General features: G+C 51.4%; 1 protein-coding gene across 1 annotated transcript; it reads left to right on the plus strand.

Moving 5' to 3' along the window:
• Positions 1-4,555: 4,555 nt before the first annotated feature.
• On the plus strand, positions 4,556-8,311 carry MAFB (MAF bZIP transcription factor B). Its single transcript, XM_021527849.2, has one exon. It carries the CDS (start codon positions 5,257-5,259, stop codon positions 6,190-6,192), a length of 936 nt encoding a protein of 311 aa, XP_021383524.1. The 5' UTR covers positions 4,556-5,256; the 3' UTR covers positions 6,193-8,311.
• Positions 8,312-18,594: the final 10,283 nt, after the last annotated feature.

Consider the following 18,594-nt stretch of genomic DNA (forward strand, 5'->3'; position numbering starts at 1 on the left):
CCTCCAGTATCCCCGGGCCGCGCCGCTGTCCCGGGCTAACCCCGAGAAAATAATCCCCATTGCCCGGCTCCAGCACCCTCCGAACGTCGCCGGGACGGGAGCCTCGCCCGGGCATCACCGCAGCGTGCTCTGGTGCGGTGCCCACCGGGACCCCCCATCGGGAGCTGCCGCTCCCCTCCCGTCCTCCCCCGTCCCCCGAGCCGCGTTTCGGGATGCTCGTGTTTGTCTGCCCCCGCTCGGGGGGACCCGCGGGGCAGCGACACGGCCCCGCTCACATCGTGGGGCGCTCATCACCCCCTAAACCCCCCGTCCCGACAGCAGCCCCCGCCCGGCAGCGCTCAGGGACCCCCGGACCGAGCGAAGCCCAGAGCCGCCGCCCGCACACCCTGAGCCTCGCTGCTCAGCGGGGAGGTAACGCTGGACTCTGCAAAACCTCGGGAAAGAAAAGTTGCCCCCTAAAAACCTACCCTTCTGAAGTGTTGGTCCGCTCCCTTCTCCCAGATCCACCCGTGCAAACGTGTCTAGAGTTAGTAATGGGATTTGCCCCGCTCTTAACCGGTTCGGGCTAAAATCTGACGAGGTCCCAGTTAACCCAGAAGGGTTCAACCGCGTGTGTTACACAGCAAAGCCGCTCTCGGACTTTGTCCAAATAATGTTGCCCGCTTTACTTTGACAATCCCCGCAGAAACGGGAGAGCGAGAGGGAAACAAAGCCTTATGATTACCAGTAGTAATTTAATCCTAAATTCGTGGGCCATTCCCATCAGCCCCAACAAGCAAACATCAACACTTTTCTTTCTCATGCACATGTATCTGCGATAGATGATTAACCAGGTCCCTCGCTACTTACACAGAGGAAAAAAATCCTGACAGCCAGCACCGTGTCTGCTGCGGTTTGGGGAATTGAAAAATCAAGCGAGGGGAGGTAGGAATTAGGAAAGTGATGCTCTTTTCCTCCGTCAGTGCCGGCTGCCAGCCAAGGGTAATTTGGGTTTGGGTTTGTGTTTTTTAACAAATCTCCCATTCCAGTCAACATATCCCGCTGATGTTACGGGATTAAAAAAAAAAAAAAAAAAAAGCCAGTTCTGGGGCAAAAGTAGCACTCAGCTACCAAAACAGAGGAGCGTTTCTCAGAGAACCGACATGGAAATTACATACGTAACAGTCATCTTAATTTTCATCTGAATACCTATACTTTCTGTTTCTAAACCCGGGGACTGGGATGCCAGTGTAATACAATTCCCTTTCGGTGACCCGATTTAGGCAGAGCCCTACCTGAACAAACACAGGTAGGTATCTATGTTGCAGTTTTGAGGGAGAGATTTCAAATTTCAATGGCTCCAGGACCCTCACTGTTCTGGGAGGATGTGCCGCCGGAGCTGATCAGAAATGACATTAATCATTTTCTCTGAACTCGTCCCGATTTTGGCCGGGAGTTTGCAGAAGGCAGGGGGAAGTGAAAGGAGAGCGGGAAGAAGTAATTTTTTCCTCGAAACGAACCTTGAAAAACCGGATCTTAAAATATAGAATGCAAAAAAAAAGAAAAATTAAAGCATCTCGATTAGCGGTTTTCGGATGCGGGAAGAAGGTGGCAATTAAAAAAAAAATTGCCCGGAATGCTCGGCGGGGAGGCGAGCTGCGGGGCCGGGCAGGTGGGCGCCTCTTCTTCTCCCTGCGCGGGTGCGGAGGAGACGGGGAACCCCTCCCGAAGGATGCGGCAGCCGCCGGTGGCTTTTAGGGTGCGGGGGCCGGGGTGCGCGGAGCTGCCTCCCTCCCCTTGCGCGCAGCACCGCGGCCACGCGGATGGGAAACACTTCTGAGCTGCCTCGTTGGGCTCTTCAGCCCAGAAATCCTTCTCCAGCAACACATTTTCTTCCCAAATCCCTGTTAAAATAATAAAATATATATACATCTAATTTTAAATACACGCAGCAGCAACGCCCCTAACATATAAATCCCATCGAGTTTAATCTTTGGTGGCTGAAATAAAAACTACAATGACCAACTGTGGATTCGGGGCACGAAGCGGTTCTGACTTTAGTCAGCCGCTTAACGCTGCAAGTTTTATGGGATGTATATTTGAAAGGGGAGCGAGTCATGGAAGACCAAAGACCCAGGAAGTGCCCCGAAATTTTATGACTGCGAGGATGGACGCTGGAAACCGATCTGTAGTTCACAGCTAAAAGATTAAGGAAAGGGACAGAGTGTGTATGGACAGGGAGATAAATGCTTCCCTCCGCCTTTCAGTAGCTCCACCTTGTGAATATACCTCAGTAATTATGAGAGGAAAAAGTATTATCCATCTAATGGCACATTTTGCAGGGCTGCATCCAGGCTTCCCAAGCTCTCACTAGTGTCCCTTTTCTCTCAGCGGCAACGATAACGTTTAGCGCGCAGGTAAAAATAAAGCTTTCCCCAAGCAGCTTTCAGGACCTCAGAAAGGTCCTGAAAAGGACCCGCACGGGGACTCTCGGCGGCCCCAGGGCCCCGGGCAGGCGGCAGCCGCCGGACGGACCCGCCGAGCTCCCTGCCCGGTCCGCCCGGTCCCCTCGCCCGGAGCCGGCGGACCCCTCCGTAGAGGGGCACCGCGGGGCTCCCCGCCTCGCCGCGCCTCGGGGCCGCTCGTTAACAGCGAAAAGACGGCGATTCCCCAAATTAGGACTGATGGGAAAGCAGCAGCGCGGTGGCCGTGCGGACCCCGGCGCACCCCGCACCGCCGGCGCTGCGCTGCCCGTAGGGGATGCGCGGTAAGGGGAGCGCCCCGGGTCTGTGGGTACGTTCCACTCGTGTCCTCCCGCACACGCGTTCGGAGCAGCGCGACCTGCGGAGAGAGGTCTGCGCGCTCCCGGGAGCACAGCCCCGCTTCGGGCGGGATCGGGATGCGGAGGCATCGCTCACTCGCGGGACCGCAGCGTGGGGAGCGCCGGAGCCGCCGCTCTCCGGCACTGCCGAGCGAGGGTTCTGTCCCCTCCAAATGCCGTGGGGAAAGCACGCACACAAGGCATTGCCGCACGAAATCAAACCCCGTCGTGCCCGATCTGTGAAAGACGATTTGGATGAAATCTCCCTGCCTGGCGTCCTCCCTCTTTCCTCCAACCGGCTGCCAGACGGACCCCCTGGAATTTCTTTTTGGGTAGAGGGAAGACTTTAAGCGACTTTTGCTTCCCTGTTCCCTGCGCGGCTGCGGCCGGCTCCGCGGGTATGCGGAGGAGTGGGACCAGCGGGTCCGGGCTGCGGGTACTGCCGCGGAGCTGGCGGGGGGGTCCCGCAGGGACAGACCCACACCGGGAGGTCTCCGCTGGGGACTCCTCAGCGTTGTCCCGGCTCCAGAAAGGCAGTTCCCTGCTCATAATTTTCGGGAAAGCAGACAGATCCTGAACTTTTTGTTCTTTTGGCCAAATAAATGGGGGGTGGGAGGGTGGTGGAGGGGGTTCCGAGGTGGAGGCGCAGCTCCGGAGCTCCGGGGCCGAGGCGGTGCGGCTCCCGCATCGCTCCGGTCCCGCGCTCCCGTCCCCTTTTCCCGGGAGTTTTCTGCCGGTGAAATGTGCTGTAGTTCTATAAACGGACACTTGGGGTCGCACTTTCTGTCTGTTTGAGCATGAAAGCCGAGTAAAAAGAAGCCCTAATCTCCCTTAATCGTTACAAAATGTTAAAAAAAAAAATCCTGTTACCGGACCGAAAAAAAAAAAAAAAGACAGAAAAAAAGAAACCGAAAAAACCTTATAAACCGAATACTCCTTAGCATGCAGTCACTCTCTCAGGATACAGCAGAGGAAAGCAAACCCAGTCCCCTCAGAACCGAAATGTAATTATATTTCCTCCCTTCTCTCCCTAATATTTGCAATTGTCTGTGTCAATGCCTTTGCTTTACTTTAGGGAGAGATTTGCTTCCTGTAACCGGGAGGGCTTCCCCGGTTGTACACGAAGCGCTGACAGCTCTGTCGAGCCGGTGCTTCCCTCGCTGCCCGCTGCCCGCTCATCCCCCTCGGCGCCTCCCGCAGCCCAGCACCCGCTGCCGGCCGGACCCGCTGCGCGTTCGCGGCCGGTTTTCCCTCGGTACATTCGCACCGGGGCCGCTTACATAAAGTTGAAACGGTGGATGCGTGTGCGTGGCACGGGGGGAAGCTCCCTGCCTTGAGATCCACTACGGGATAGCAGCGGGCAAAAAGGGGCACTTTGTTATATTTAGAACAAAGGGACGGGCAGGATGTCCCCGAGTCCCCCTCCTTTGTGGGCTGCAGAGGCCGAAACGGCTAGGAGGAAGGGAGCAGAGAAATAAATAAATAAACAAACAAACGAACAGCTAAATAAATAAAGAAGTGGGAAGGCGCGGTGCTGGAGGGGGAGCCGGGGAGAGCCCGGAGGTGCGGGCTGGGAGCGGCGGGCGCTCAGCTGGCGCTGCGGAGCTGTCACGGCGCGGCCCGGCCCCGCCCGGCCCCGCCGCCGCGCTGCCATTGGCGCGGCCGCCGCCGGCCCCGGCCCCCGCCGCGCTCTCGGCGGGCACGGCCGTATAAGAAGCCAAGGGGGGCTGCACTGTGATCACAGCTGCACAACGAGCGCTGGCGGCGGCAGCTACAGCAGAGACCTGGGCTGTGCTCGTCCCCCTTCTCCTCCTTTTTTTTTTTTTTTTTTTTTTTTTTTCCTCCTCTTTCCCCTCCTTCCTCCCCCTTTTCCCTCCCCTTCGCCTGCGCTGCCAGAGCCACCGAAACTCCCGTGCAGAGCCCCGCCGCCGCCGGTAGCCCGTGCGCTGCCCCGGCGCTCGCTCGGGCTGGAAAGTTGCGGCAGGCTCCGGGCTCGGCTGCCGCGGGGAGGGGGCTCCGGACTTACAAAACCCGGCCGGGGGCACGGGCTGGGCGTTCGCACCGACCTTCTTCTTCCTGCACAGACCCGAAGGCAGCATCTTTGTTTTGTTTTGCTTTTGCCCTTCCTGCTACCGCTCCTTTCTCCTTGCGGCCGGGCGCCTCGGAGCCGGGAGCTGCCGCAGCCCGCGGTGCGGGGCGAGCGCTGACACCGACAGCCAGGAGCCAGCCAGGCGGCCCCGGGGGCCGGCTCGTCCTCGGCTTTGTTGCTCCGGACTGAAGAAGCCCCAGAAGCCGGGAGAAGGAGGCGGCGGAGGAGGGGGAGCGGAGGAAAGGAAGCGAGAGCCGAAAGCCAAAGTTGGTTTGGAATAGGAGAGCGCGGCCAGCCCTCTGCCAGACTGCGCGCTGGGGTGAAGTCTCCAGCCCCCTCCGCCGGGAGAGGTGCCCGCAAGACAGCGATGGCCGGAGAGCTCAGCATCGGAGCCGAGCTGCCCACTAGCCCGCTGGCCATGGAGTACGTGAACGACTTCGACTTGATGAAGTTCGACGTGAAGAAGGAGCCCCTGGGCAGGAGCGACCGCTCGGGCAGGCACTGCACTCGCCTGCAGCCGGCCGGCTCCGTCTCCTCCACCCCCATCAGCACGCCCTGCAGCTCCGTGCCCTCCTCGCCCAGCTTCAGCCCCACCGAGCAGAAGACCCACTTGGAGGACCTGTACTGGATGGCCAACAGCTACCAGCAGATGAACCCCGAGGCGCTGAACCTCACCCCAGAGGACGCTGTCGAAGCCCTCATTGGGTCCCACCAGGTGTCCCAGCAGCTGCAGGGCTTCGAGGGCTTCCGGGCCCACCACCACCATCATCATCACCATCACCAACACCACCACCAGTATCCCGCAGTCACTCACGAAGACCTGGCCGGCAGCGGGCACCCTCACCATCACCACCATCATCACCACCAGGCCTCTCCCACTCCCTCCACCTCCTCCAGCTCCTCCCAGCAGCTCCAGAACTCGCACCAGCAGCATCCCCCCTCCAGCAGCGTGGAGGACCGGTTCTCAGATGACCAGCTGGTGTCCATGTCCGTGAGGGAGCTCAACAGGCACCTCCGAGGCTTCACCAAAGATGAGGTGATCCGCCTCAAGCAGAAGAGGAGGACCTTGAAGAACAGGGGCTATGCCCAGTCCTGCAGGTATAAACGTGTCCAGCAGAAACACCACCTGGAGAACGAAAAGACGCAGCTCATTCAGCAGGTGGAACAGCTCAAGCAAGAAGTGACCCGGCTCGCCAGAGAGAGAGACGCCTACAAGCTCAAGTGTGAGAAACTTGCCAGCAACGGCTTCAGAGAGGCCGGCTCCACCAGTGACAACCCGTCTTCCCCTGAGTTCTTCATGTGAGTGCTTAACAAAAATAATTAAAAAACAAACAAAAACCCCCCACCCCCCAAACCTGACCCCTGTCACCTTCCCCCCCGCTCCCATCCTCCTCTGACATCTCCATCCATCCGTCTGCTTGACTAGAGAGAAAGGAGGAGAGAAAAATAGAGACTTGATTTTTTTTTTTTTTTTGCAGCATCCAGTCTTCTAGAGTAGCTGTGGGAAAAGTAGGCTGGGGGTGGGGATGGGAGAGGTAAAGTGCAACTTTTTGACTTTCGTGTGCAAGTTAGAGAGAGAGAGACAGAGGCAAAGGAGAAAAGGACAAGTGAAGCGTTTTATAGATCACTTGCTTGCAGAGTGAGATGGACTTTAAAAGAATAATAATAAAAAAGGACAATGAACAAGCCATCTATAACATACTGCCTGCTTGGAAAGAGAGAGGACATATACAGCACCATCTCATGCACAATTTACCTGCTTGGAAAAAGAGAATAAATAAAAAGGACAATATATGCAAACTCTTCATATATTGCCTGCTTTGAGAAATAAGTTACAGGACTCAGATGGGACATTCAATCTAAGAAAAGAAAGAATGAAAGAAAGAAAAAAAAAAACTCATCAGTTTTATTGCCTGCTTGATTATATAGAAAAATACGAAAATCTGCATTAAAAATATTAATCCTGCATGCTGGACATGTATGGTAATAATTTCTATTTTGTACCATTTTCTTGTTTAACTATAGCATGTTGATCATCGATCATAGATTTCTGTTGTTGTTTTGTTTCATCAATAAGAAAAGCATCACAAGTTATCAAACTTTTTACTGCTTGTGCAGTTTTGTTCGTTGGTTTTGCTCTTGTTTTCTTTTATGGTTGTTAGCTTGTAAATATCTGCTACTTCAAACCGTACAGGAGAAAAATACACAAAAAACAAAATAACATTTCAGCAGGCTGGTTATACGGTTTGTTTGGTGTTAAAGAGATACTTAAAGAAAAAAGTTAATGGGCATTTTGCATTAGAAAAAAACCCAACTTTGTATATCTGGTGCACTTTTAAGTTGTATTTTTTTTTTTTTTGTTAGTTTTCATTTTGGTTTTTGTTTGTTGGGGCAGAAGCAAAAACGCCTGAATGGCATTGACAAACCTAAACTTAACAGGGAAAAACCCTCCTCGGTCACTAGAACCTACTCCATGCCTTAAAGTGGCAGCGAAGCTCTTTCCTCCAGGACAATTCCCAGCCTGAGTGGTTGGGCTTGGCCAGATAATTTCCCTTCTGATTGTACACTCAGGAAGAGAAGGATGGACGAGATACCAGTTCCATTAAAAGAGAAAAAAACAAAAAACCAAAAAAACAACTGTCCCTAGATTTTAAGTATATAAAGAGAGAAAACAACCCCGAACCCTCCTCGTTACGAGTCAAGTTGTGAGAGCAGCGAGGGCTCCGTGTCGCCTCTGAAGTTGGGTTTCTCAATGGCAGCAGCTGATGAGTGGGCTGGGAAAGCATTTAAATCTAAAACTTTTTTTTTTTTTTTTTTTAAGAAGACATACTGCAACTTTTAAGTGTATTCTTTTGCAATGATTTGTAATCTGCTTCTCTGCTTCCCTATGCAGTGAGTGAAAGTTTTAGCCAAAATTTATTTGCAGTTGTATAGTAGTAGTAGTTTGGAGTCTTATGGGTGTTTTTATTACTTTTTTTTTCCTCCTGCAGGTCAGTAAAAGGATTTACGTTGCACTGACAAAAATACCAAAATGAAAACTTATTTTTTAGTTTCCTTTTAGGATAGCTGGCACTGCTGGCCGGATGCATTTTAAGTTTGTATTAGTTTATAAATTAACAGTAATAACAAGATTGTAATGAACAGCATGGTGCTTGCAGTTTTAAATATTGTGGATATTAGTCATGCATCAGAAAACGATCTTTGGTTTTTACTGATTCAACTGTGTTGAAATCAAAACATTGCAGCAGCGGAAAAAATTGTTTTTATTTCATGTAAAGTTCTGAAGGGATCAATTTCAAATCCTGCTTATGATATGAAAAATATTAAAAAACCTGGTCTATTGTAGTTTTATTCAGACTGGTTTCTGTTTTTGGTTATTAAAATTGTTTCCTATTTTGCTTATTAAAATCATTGAAATGGTATTTCTTGGAGGGACCTGCTTCTCTGACGTCTCGTGTTCCGAAAGAAAGGAAAAGTTGCGTCCCCGTCCCTGTCCCCAGCCTGCCGGGCTGGTGGGGGGCTGCGGCCGGGGGGGCGCGGGGCTGCTTTGCCCTCTCGGGAACGCTGCTGCTCGCAGGGCAGGAGCGCTCAGCCGTGCCCCTCCTGTGCCGGGCTCGGAGCTCGCCCTTGGCAGCGGGAGCATCACCGCAGCCCCTCCGGGAGCCCGGCCGGGCCCGGCTCTGCCGCTGTCCGCTCGGCTCCGCTGCCCGCCGGGAGCGGGACTGCGGCACAGCCACCCCCGCCCGGGGACAGCGGGGCAGCGCTGACGACAGGCACCTTCTTTCCTTTCCATTCTTTTTTTTTTTTTTCATTAGAAAATGAGAGGGCTTGGACGAGTCTGTCCTTTCACCAGCTCCTTTGGGATCCGGGTTGCCCATTCACTTTTCTTCTCTCCATCTGCACACTGTATTGATTCCGCTTTGGGGTTGTTTGTTTTTTATTTTTCGTCCCTACGAAGACCCGTTAGATGCATGTGGAGAAGGGGACAGATCTCTCCCCGCCACCCCCAAGCGCTCAGCACATCGCCACTCCACCGCCATCCCTCAGCTGCTCTCGCTGCAATAACCACACAGCTCCCTAAGTTGAAGGAGGAGGAGGAGGTTAAAAATCGCCCCCAGTCCTTGCCTGGGTGTGGGAAAGGGACTCTCCGAGTCGGGTCGCAGCGTGTCTGAACGCTGCTGCTCTTAAAGTATGAAAGCGGTGTTGAACTTTAAATCCCGCCTAATAACAAAATCCAAGGTATCACACAACCAGAAAAAAATAAGTTCTCTCTGCCCTGCCCTCGTCCCAGCAGCAGTGAGCTGTTCTTTGCAGTGATGGCATAAAGTGCTTTTGAAGGACAAACAGGTTAAGGACATAACGTGGAAAAAATAATTTAAAAGCAAATGCAACAACTTAAAACACCCCCTCTCTTAAATCCCATCCACATCCCTGCCTTGTCAGAGCCAGCTGGGCCAGCTACTGAGCTGGGGGAGCTTGGAAGGGGCCGGGGCCCGTCCCAGCCCCCCGGCTACATGAGTCAGGCCCGGAGAACAAGCTCGTACCCTGCTGCCCTGCCAAGGGCGGACAGGAGTTTGCACAGGAAAAGGCTGGGAGAGCCTGGCTTTCCCTGTATAGCCTCCCCCCTTGCCAGTAAATGCTATGGCTGCAGAAAGCCTGAGAGGAATATTGTTTGTGGGAACTGCCACCGCATATTAATGTCCCCTCATGCATGCATTGAATAAATCACTAGGGCTAATTGAACAACAACAACAACGAAAAAAAAGTAGGAAAAACAGGCCTTAGAAAAGCCCTCCAGATTCCCACCACAGAACGGTGTCAGCGGCGGGGCAGCCCCGCGGCACGGCCCGGGCGGCCGGGGCTCTGCTGGCCCGGCACCGCTGCTGGGCTTTAATTTATTCCTTTTAAAAGAAAAGAAAAACGCAACCGAGTCCCACCGGGGCACAGCCCGAGTCGGTGGGGCCGGGACCGGCCGGGCTCGGCCCCAGGAGCGGCTCCGGCCGCGGGTCCCTCTCTCTCTCTCGGCCGGGGCTCGGGCCGGCTCCTCTGTCCGCACGGGCGGCTCGAGGGGCTTTGGCACACCCAGGGGCCAAAACCCACCCGCACCTGTGCTCGCCCCGGCCTGCCTGGGCAGGCTCTGCCCCGAGGCCAGCGGCACGGCCCCGGGGCCAGGCAGCCCCGCTGCCGGCAGCCCGGGAGAGCCCGGCAGCGAGGGGGGACCCCTCCCCTCCCTCGGCTCCTCTCGCCCATTGCCATCCGCGGGTATCGACTTTGATCTCTCGCCGTTCATCACCGGCCGGCGAAGGGCTCACACGAGACGGGGGCAGCATGGAGAGGAGTTACTTAAAGCCAAGGGAAAACTCTTTTTCCTCCGGGGACCGGCCTGCCCGCGGGGTGCTCCCCCGGCAGCGGGGGCTGCACGGGTCAGCTCGGGGCCGCCCGCCCGGGGCTCCCCGCTTGCCCCGGATCGCGGAAAGGTTGCTGTCGGCAGCGGGGGACAGAGCGCGCATCCTGTCCAAGCCCCTCTTCTTCTTCCCCAGCTCCGGCTCCTCTGCCCGTCCTTTGCGCCACTTGTCCCCACGCATCCTCTGGCCGGGCCGGGGTCCAGCTCCGCTCCTGGGGCTGCTGCAGCTCCAGCCGGCCCGGGCGTCCCCTGCGCTCGGAGGAGGCCGAGGCGGCAGCCCTGCCCGGCTCGCAGGGGCCGAGCGCTGGGCACCCACCTCCCGCTCCGGGAACCGGGCCGGCGACCCGGCACTCGCCCTCGGCCCTGTCCGGAGCGGAGATACCGCAAATTGTCTCCCCAAAAGCCGGGTGTAAACGCCCTCACCCCGAGTCTCGCTTCGAAGCCTTGGAAAGGATGGGGTCGGGGTGGCAGAGAGACAGGATCGGACCCGGACTGGGACAGGGACGGGCCCGTGCACACCCGGCTGGAGCAGGGGTTCGGGGGCTCTGGGATGCGCTGGGAGAGAAGCGATGATGGGACACCCCGAGAGTGGCCCGGCGGGGACCGGCAGCTGCCCCGCGCCCCGCAGATGATGGGGCGTACGACGGGGAAGGGCCCAAGGTTTGCCCCGCTAAATTTGGTTGCTGGACGGTGGTTCACTATTTGATCACATGTAGTGCAGGAGGACGATTCCCTTCAGTGAAAATCATATTACTGTGTTTGATTTCGCAGTTTTGTAAGAGGTGTTGCTAACAGCCAGAGCGAGGTCCGCACCCCCGCCGGGACAGAGGTGACGACCGGCTACGGCTGCTCCCAGAATTGAACGAGACACTCAGACAGGAAACACAATTGGCAACAGCCCCCGCTCTGCCCCCCATTTACTGACACAGAGCTTGCAGACTGTCCCTGCCAACTGTTTAATAGACTCCTCTCAATATTCCCTTCCCTCCTCCCCTCCAGGAGAGTGTATAAAGCTGATTGTCTTTAATTCCAAAACAGAGACATCTAAGACTAAAAAGACGTTTTGAACTAAAGATAGAAACATCACTTTAAGACTTTCCAGAGATGCTGAGCGCTGCTGCCGGCCGGCAGATGTGTTGCTCCGTACTGAGGTGGGCAGGCGAGATGTGTTATAAGGATGAGCCAGGGCTTGCGAGATAACTGTTCCCAGCTGGTTTAGGGTTTAATTTTTTTTTCCTCCCCCCCGCCCCCTTCCTCATTCTCCCTCGGGCTGGCGCAGTGCCCGCCTGGCTCTAGCAGGCTGCTCGGTGCCTGTGATTGACAGAGCAAGGTCAGGGAAGCTCTTCGGGGCTGGGGGTGTCGGGTTTCGGGGAGGACAGCTAAAACATCCCCAGCGCTCGGGGAGCCCTCTCCGGCTCCGCTGCCGCGCTGCGCCGAGCGCAGGTTCCGCGGGGAGCCCGCTGCGTTCCGCCGGGCGCGGAGATGCCGAGTGCGCGGCTCTGCTGCCAGCATCCTCCCCTGCCTCGGCTCCCGCGGTCCCTTCTGTATTTTTGGTTTTTTAAATCTCTATCTGGAGAAATTCCAACTTTTCTTTCTTTCTTTCTTTTCTTTTTTTCTTTTCTTTCTTTCTTTCTTTCTTTCTTTCTTTCTTTCTTTCTTTCTTTCTTTCTTTCTTTCTTTCTTTCTTTCTTTCTTTCTTTCTTTCTTTCTTTCTTTCTTTCTTTCTTTCTTTCTTTCTTTCTTTCTTTCTTTCTTTCTTTCTTTCTTTTTCTTTCTTTCTTTCTTTCTTTCTTTCTTTCTTTCTTTCTTTCTTTCTTTCTTTCTTTCTTTCTTTCTTTCTTTCTTTCTTTCTTTCTTTCTTTCTTTCTTTCTTTCTTTCTTTCATCTTTCTTTCCTTCTCTCTCTCTTTCTCTTTTTCTCTCTCTCTTTCTCTCTCGCTTTCTCTCCTCCTTTCTCTCCTCCTTTCTTTCCTTCTCTTTTTCTCTCTCTTCCTCTCTTCCTTTTCCCCCCTTTTCTCCTTCTTTCTCTTTTTCTCCCTTTTTTCCCTTTTAAATCATGATGTTTCACCCCATTAGGGTTGCATTAATTCTGAAGTTCTGTAGGTACACACACACACACACACACACACACACACACACACACACACACACACACTGTAAATAGCTTATTGCATAATCCTGCATGGCGTGTTCAGTAATACTGCATGCAGTGGTCTGGTAGGATCCCATACTGGACTTCTATTTCATTCTGTTCCCACACTGGACTTAAGAAGAAGAACAAGAAGAGGGGGGTTAAAAAAACCTTACAAGCTCTGCCTTTTCTTGATTTTTAAAAGGTGGCTTTCAGTAGTAAATTCTGAATGCAGCGGGAAGTGCTACAAAACGTTTTCTTGCTAATGCATCCAGAGAAGAGCCAATTTACATTTGTGAGCTGGTCCTGTACATCACGGCGTGTGGAAGTGTCAGAAATGGACTGTGCTCTACTTGAGACCAAGGTACTGCAAATCCTTTGCCTTAAACAGAGCCACTCCAATGGAGGGTTATTGTATTTACAGTTTTGTCACAATATGATTTGAACAAACACTGCAGTAAAGAGAAGAAATATTATTCCACATAGAGAAAGTGACATGTTTTCTGTCCCAAGGAGTCTGCTGATAGGTTTTAGAGATAGTTGTCCTCTGTCCTCCTAGTTTTTTTATTACCCCTTTTCAAGTTTTATTATTTGTCTTAAGGCACAGATTCAAAACACTGCATTTCCACTTTATACATGTGTTCTCTTAAAAGATTTGTTTAGACAAGGAAACCAATGCTAAGTGTTCTCACTTGAAAGAAATTAAATATATAGAATGATAAGCTGCTGCTAAAATATATAAAAAACACTTAAATTAATAATAAGAACTTGTTCTGAGGCAAAATTCAATTTTACTTCCTATTATGCAATCTTTGCATGTAAAGTTGCTTTAATGCAAAATAGCAGCTCATCAAAAATTCTGTTTTATTGGTATCAAAAATTTATGATATCCTGAGGCATGAGGGGCAGAGAGCAAGGTAGCAAAGCTGTGTCCTTTTACCAAGTTTAGTGCTTTCTTTAAAGAAACATCTCAAACTTATTTCTTCTGCCTTTTCCCTCGTTGTTGGAGGCAGTGGGTGAAGGTTTATGCCAGAGAAAACTCCACTGCCAATGTCACAGTGCTGCTCTAATACACCAATTTAACTGTATCCTCTCTGCAGACTCTGGCATTTACTGCAATGCTAGGAGATACTAGGACATGTTCACACAAATACAGAGCTGGGATTATTTCTAAACTGGGATGTTTTCATCCACTATTGCAATAACACACATGGATTGCAAATATTCAGACATTGCTTGTGCCTGCATTTGTCTATCGAAGCCTGCAACCTCCCTTTGAAAAAATGTAAAGCTCTGATTCTGCTTCAGCCTCGACTTCCCACTAATGAGACTTCATTTATTTCCAGAAAGGTGCTCCTGGCTTTATAAAGCATATTAAACACATGGTGACAAGGGCACTGTGGTCAACACGATTTTTTTTCTGAAGTAAGTGTGGCAAGAAATCGGTGCCAAGCACCTGAAATCTGCATTAATAAAAATAAACAGTACTTACTCGTTCTCCAGCAGAAATTCAGGTAATTTATTAAAGGAAGCCACTGACCTCTCACAGGGTTGTGGTGACCTGGCCAAGGTGAGCTGCAGCCTCTGGGCCGTGCTCCTGTCCTCCCAACACAGCTGGAGCACAGGATCACTGACCACCAGGGAATAAATAGCAAGGTGGGAAGGCAGCACAAGCCCCTCTAATACTGTGTGTCCATGGATGCTGCTTTATTTCCCATGGAATGGAGATGAAACTTTCCTGCTGGTTCAAGGAGCCCATTCACAAAAGAAATTACAGAGGGCAATAAACCTGTCCCTTGCTCTTCAGCTAACTGCTTCTTCCTTGCTCCTCTGCTGTGGTGCACTTGTTACCTAAAGCTTCTGCAAACATGAGAAAGGGAACATATAATTATAACCAGGTTTCTGAGCTAACATAGGCCCTCACAGCTTCCAGACCTGCATTTTCTCCCTATTTAAAACAGCCAACAATTACATGAAAAAAAGGGGTTTGAGTCTGAAATCTCTGCTCATGTGACCCTGAAGGAAAGCTTTTACATTTCTCCTCAGTCTGGTCCCCCTCTGGCTCCTTGCCCAATGACATCCAGCTCCACATGTTGTGTGAGTGCAATTGCAGTGGTAATATCAGCTGTAGCCTGCACAGTGGCTGAGGCTGACAAACTGAGTACATTCAAGACACCAAAAAGAGAGGACTGCTAAACTTCTCCTGACATAGGCCATCTTTATTTTTATGTCAGCCTTGACCCCTGGATCAAGTGTTTTATTCTGGGTATTGCAGTGGCTGCTCTGCACTGGTCTGTGAGAGCACGTGTGCATCTCAAGGGCTGAAGAACACAAATTCACCAGGGCCAGCACTGGTTTTGTGCAATGACAACTTAACCGACTCCACAGAGGGGTGGAAGGGGCAGCGAGGGTGTTTGGCACCAGAAAATGGTTTTGAAAGGTTATTTCCAGATCCTCACTTCTCTCAAGACAGGCACCCAAAAGAGCAGGGTATTAAGCAAATACCTGAGAGTCGCTGAGGCTATGTAATAAATGACTCATCCTCAAGTCTGATAGACAGACAGGAATCATGATAATAACAATAAAGTCTATGGCTTTCTGATTTGCAGCATTACCAGAACTCTCCTATGCAGTGATATCTGTCTTGCTGCGCGGAGACTAAAACCACGAGGTGACACAAAAGAAAAAGAATCCTTAAATAGCAGAGAAGTTTAAATTTGAAATAAACAGACCATATAGTCCTGTTACTCAGCTCAATAATTAATGAAATAGCTTGGGTAAAATTTAAAACAAAGCAGAAGCATCAGCTGATGTCTGCTTCAGAATCTAAACCCAGTGTTCCTACTAAAAAGTCATGTATCTTTTAAAAGAAACCCTTTGTCATAATCTGTTTTCAATTGAAGTCTACAGTAAATATATAAAGATTACTGAATCACGTTGTTTACAGATGAAACAGTTTAAAGGTGAAGTTATTTTTGGTTTAAATCTTCTGTGTTTTAAAATGAAAGGCATTTTTAGAGTAGCTGCTGAAAAACAAAAAAAAAAAAAAGAAAAAAAGAAAAAAAGAAAAAAAGAAAAAAGGAAGAAGATGAAACGTGGCACAGTGAGGGTTAAGCAAGGTCCTAGGATCCAAGTAAATATTTATATGAGTGCTCAAAGAGGGGGGAAAAATCTCAATATAACCAAAATATAAATCGTGGTGCTTTATGTTAGCTGTCAAATTATTCTAGCCCCTGCATTCCAGTACTTGCTCTACTGGTAATGTCACATACAATATGTGGGCTTATGGCCTGGTGCAGGTTTGGCAGGTAATTAAAGTCAGTTGCATGGAGGTTTACACAGACTCCCACCGATCCACTGAAAGACAAACAACCTGTTAACTGGGAGAGCTGCAAGTGTGCAGGGCTGGATGGGAGCAGGGATTCTCACAAGCAGGGGGGAAAAGCCTGGCTCTAGGGTGCTGTTTTGCTTCTTGTCTTCAGTCTGAATTAACTCTTTGGAGCCTGTGCAGCTCATTGTGCTTTGCAGAGGCAGTGAAATCTGGGTAGCAGTGGAATCAGCAGCCAGGAATATGGCAGAAAGAAAAAAATAATAATAAAAGCAAACCCTGAGGGCAGCCAGCCCTCGGGTCAGGTTTGCCTGCATTCCTGACCTGGGGGAGACTATTCTTGCTAGAAGTCATCTGCTGAAAAAAGTGATTTAGCCTTTCTGCTTTGTCCAGCCTCTCTGAATTGGAGACTCCAGTCACAACAGTGAATTATTCCCAGCAGCTTCATGGTGCAGCCTGTTCCCCAAGCTGAGAAGGTCCTGGGGGAGACTGCAAATGATGCTCAGAGCGTGCATCCCACGGCCTTTGATGAAACTCCTTCAAAAAAGACAACCAGATCAAACTCTGGGGCTTTTTGTTCACACTCATCTTCTCGTTGGGGTCCCTCATGGGAGAGAGAGGCTTTCAAACCTTCAAACCTTCCGTTTGCCCTTCCTGTCAGAGGTGTTGCTGTCTCCGTGGGGTGGACGGATCTTTGCACCGGGCGGCGCCCGCCCATCTCCCGCTCCGTGTGGGAGCCGGGCTCAGCGCTGCGGGCTCTGCTCTGGGAGCTGCGCGAAGCCGCACCCGTGTGGGTGCCGCACCCGTGTGGGTGCCACACCTCCGTGGGTGCCACCCCGGTGTCAGGGAGCCGTGCCAGCCCCGTGCGACAGCCCGTGAGTCAGCGGCGGCACCGGCGCGGCAGCGGCGTGCCGGGCTCCTGCCCTCCGGCTGCTCCCCACGCCTGGCATCCCCGCCCGGATGGGGGCAGAGAGTGAACCCTGCCTCCACCGCCTCCTCGGAGGCTTGCGGAACAGAAGCCGAGCTGTACCGGGGACTGCCTTCTGCAGGGAGAACCCCGGCAGCGGCAGCGATTCACAGGGGCCGGGGAACAGCCACCATCTGTTTAGCTGCCAGAGGACCCATTCATATTCATTTAACAAGTCTCTTATGCTAATCTCTGTCTACATCCTTTCTTATCTTCTAGTCATACACAAAATCAGAGAGCAAGGCCCTTCCTGAATTAGCCCAGATTTCTGTTACTCAGCTTGGGAAGTGCTGGGTTGAATCCTGACAGTAAGGGGAAAAACCCTCCAAAACCCCAAAGCATGCAGAAGTCAGCTTTTGGAATTGCTTAGGACCATTTGTCTGCCTTAATCAAATGGTGATTTGTCTGTCTGATAGGAGTTTAGATAAAGTTTTCAGCAATTTGCAGTAATTAAATGTGAAAGGGGAAGAAGCAGAGGGTTTCCAGGCAACATGCTGCAGAAGGGGAGTTTTGGAGGAAGGCAGAGAACCCCTTGTTAAACATCTGCCATTTGCATGGAAGGTAGCGGTGATTTCCCTGCTCTTATGGCTTATCCTCCCTCCTCTTCACTCCCTGCAAAGATTCTCCTACTGTCTTTAAATTCAACTGTAGGAGAAAGTGAACCCCTGGAGAGCAGGAAAATATTTTCCAAAACAAGATATTGTCCATGATTACAACAAGTGACAGACATAAAGAGAAAAAAAGTCCCAGGGAATGGCACTGTCACCTCCTCCACAGGGACTTTGCCCCCATGTCAGAATTATGCAAGGTACAGTGCAATGCTCGGTATATTCAAGACAGTTGTCAGGAGTAAAATATAAACATTTCCAGCAAATGCACTTAATAGAAGTTGGTTTGCCAAGTGCTGCAGCCTCCTTTCTTGGTTATGGCAAGGAAAAGACCTTTTTCATTAAGTGGGAGGGAAAAACCCTCCTCCAGTAAAAACCAAAACAAAACAGCTTTGAATGTAAAGCTTTTTCTGGTGTCTTGCTTTGTTACCCATCAGCTCCAGCAGCAGTGGACCCAAAATCTACTCAAGTCTTCCTATCATGTATTCCCTTTCACAAATACCATCTGTGGGAGAACAGCCCCACTCAGAGATGGTTCAGGGCTGACCAGAGAATGGATGTGGTGAGTGAACCTGCTGCTGTGGTCCAAAGGAGGCGCAGAAGCAATGCAGTGAAGGCCCTGTTGTGCACAAAACACAGCCAGATTCCTGGAAGAACAGAGACTGTGGGAATTTGGACATTGGACTTTGCTGGGGCTAGAGTCTGACCCCAGCCTCCAGGGGGGGTTAGGTGCTTCTGCCAGGGGATAGCTGAACTCAGGGAAGAGATAAATCAGCGGCAATTAAGCTGTAACCAGTATCTGCCTTTGCTTGAATCACTTGCTCCACCCTGAACACGCAGTACAGCCGGGCTGGAATCTCCTCCAGCCAAGAACTTGGGACTCCAGGGAAGGGGTGTGTTCATCTTCTGAACTAACAACTTCATTCCAAAAGCAACCACAGTTGTCTTGAGCTACTGTTGCCAGTTCAATATGCCTTTAGCAAGAAACAGACCTTTTCTGTGAATGAAAGGGGCCTGGAGATGATGGTTCTGTTTTAATTAACTAATCTACCCTATAGATTTATGCTTTTTTTCTTGAAATCTCAGTTGGCTTCTTTAATTGCTGTTCTCAGTGACACAGTTTAATTCTCCCTCCCTGGCCTGCCTTTTCCCAGGGCACTCTCACTGAGAACACCCCCGAGAGCCCTCTCTCGTAGCCTGAGTGTAGGAGGAGCTGCTTCACATTAGGGAACCTGCTGATGACTCCAAGATGATGTTGGAAAACCCTC

This window comes from Lonchura striata, chromosome 17 (assembly GCF_046129695.1).
Source record: "Lonchura striata isolate bLonStr1 chromosome 17, bLonStr1.mat, whole genome shotgun sequence".
Lineage (NCBI taxonomy): Eukaryota > Metazoa > Chordata > Aves > Passeriformes > Estrildidae > Lonchura > Lonchura striata.

Excerpts from the sequence above, each read along its gene's own strand:
- MAFB (XM_021527849.2), top strand. The coding sequence starts at position 5,257 with ATGGCCGGAGAGCTCAGCATCGGAGCCGAGCTGCCCACTAGCCCGCTG.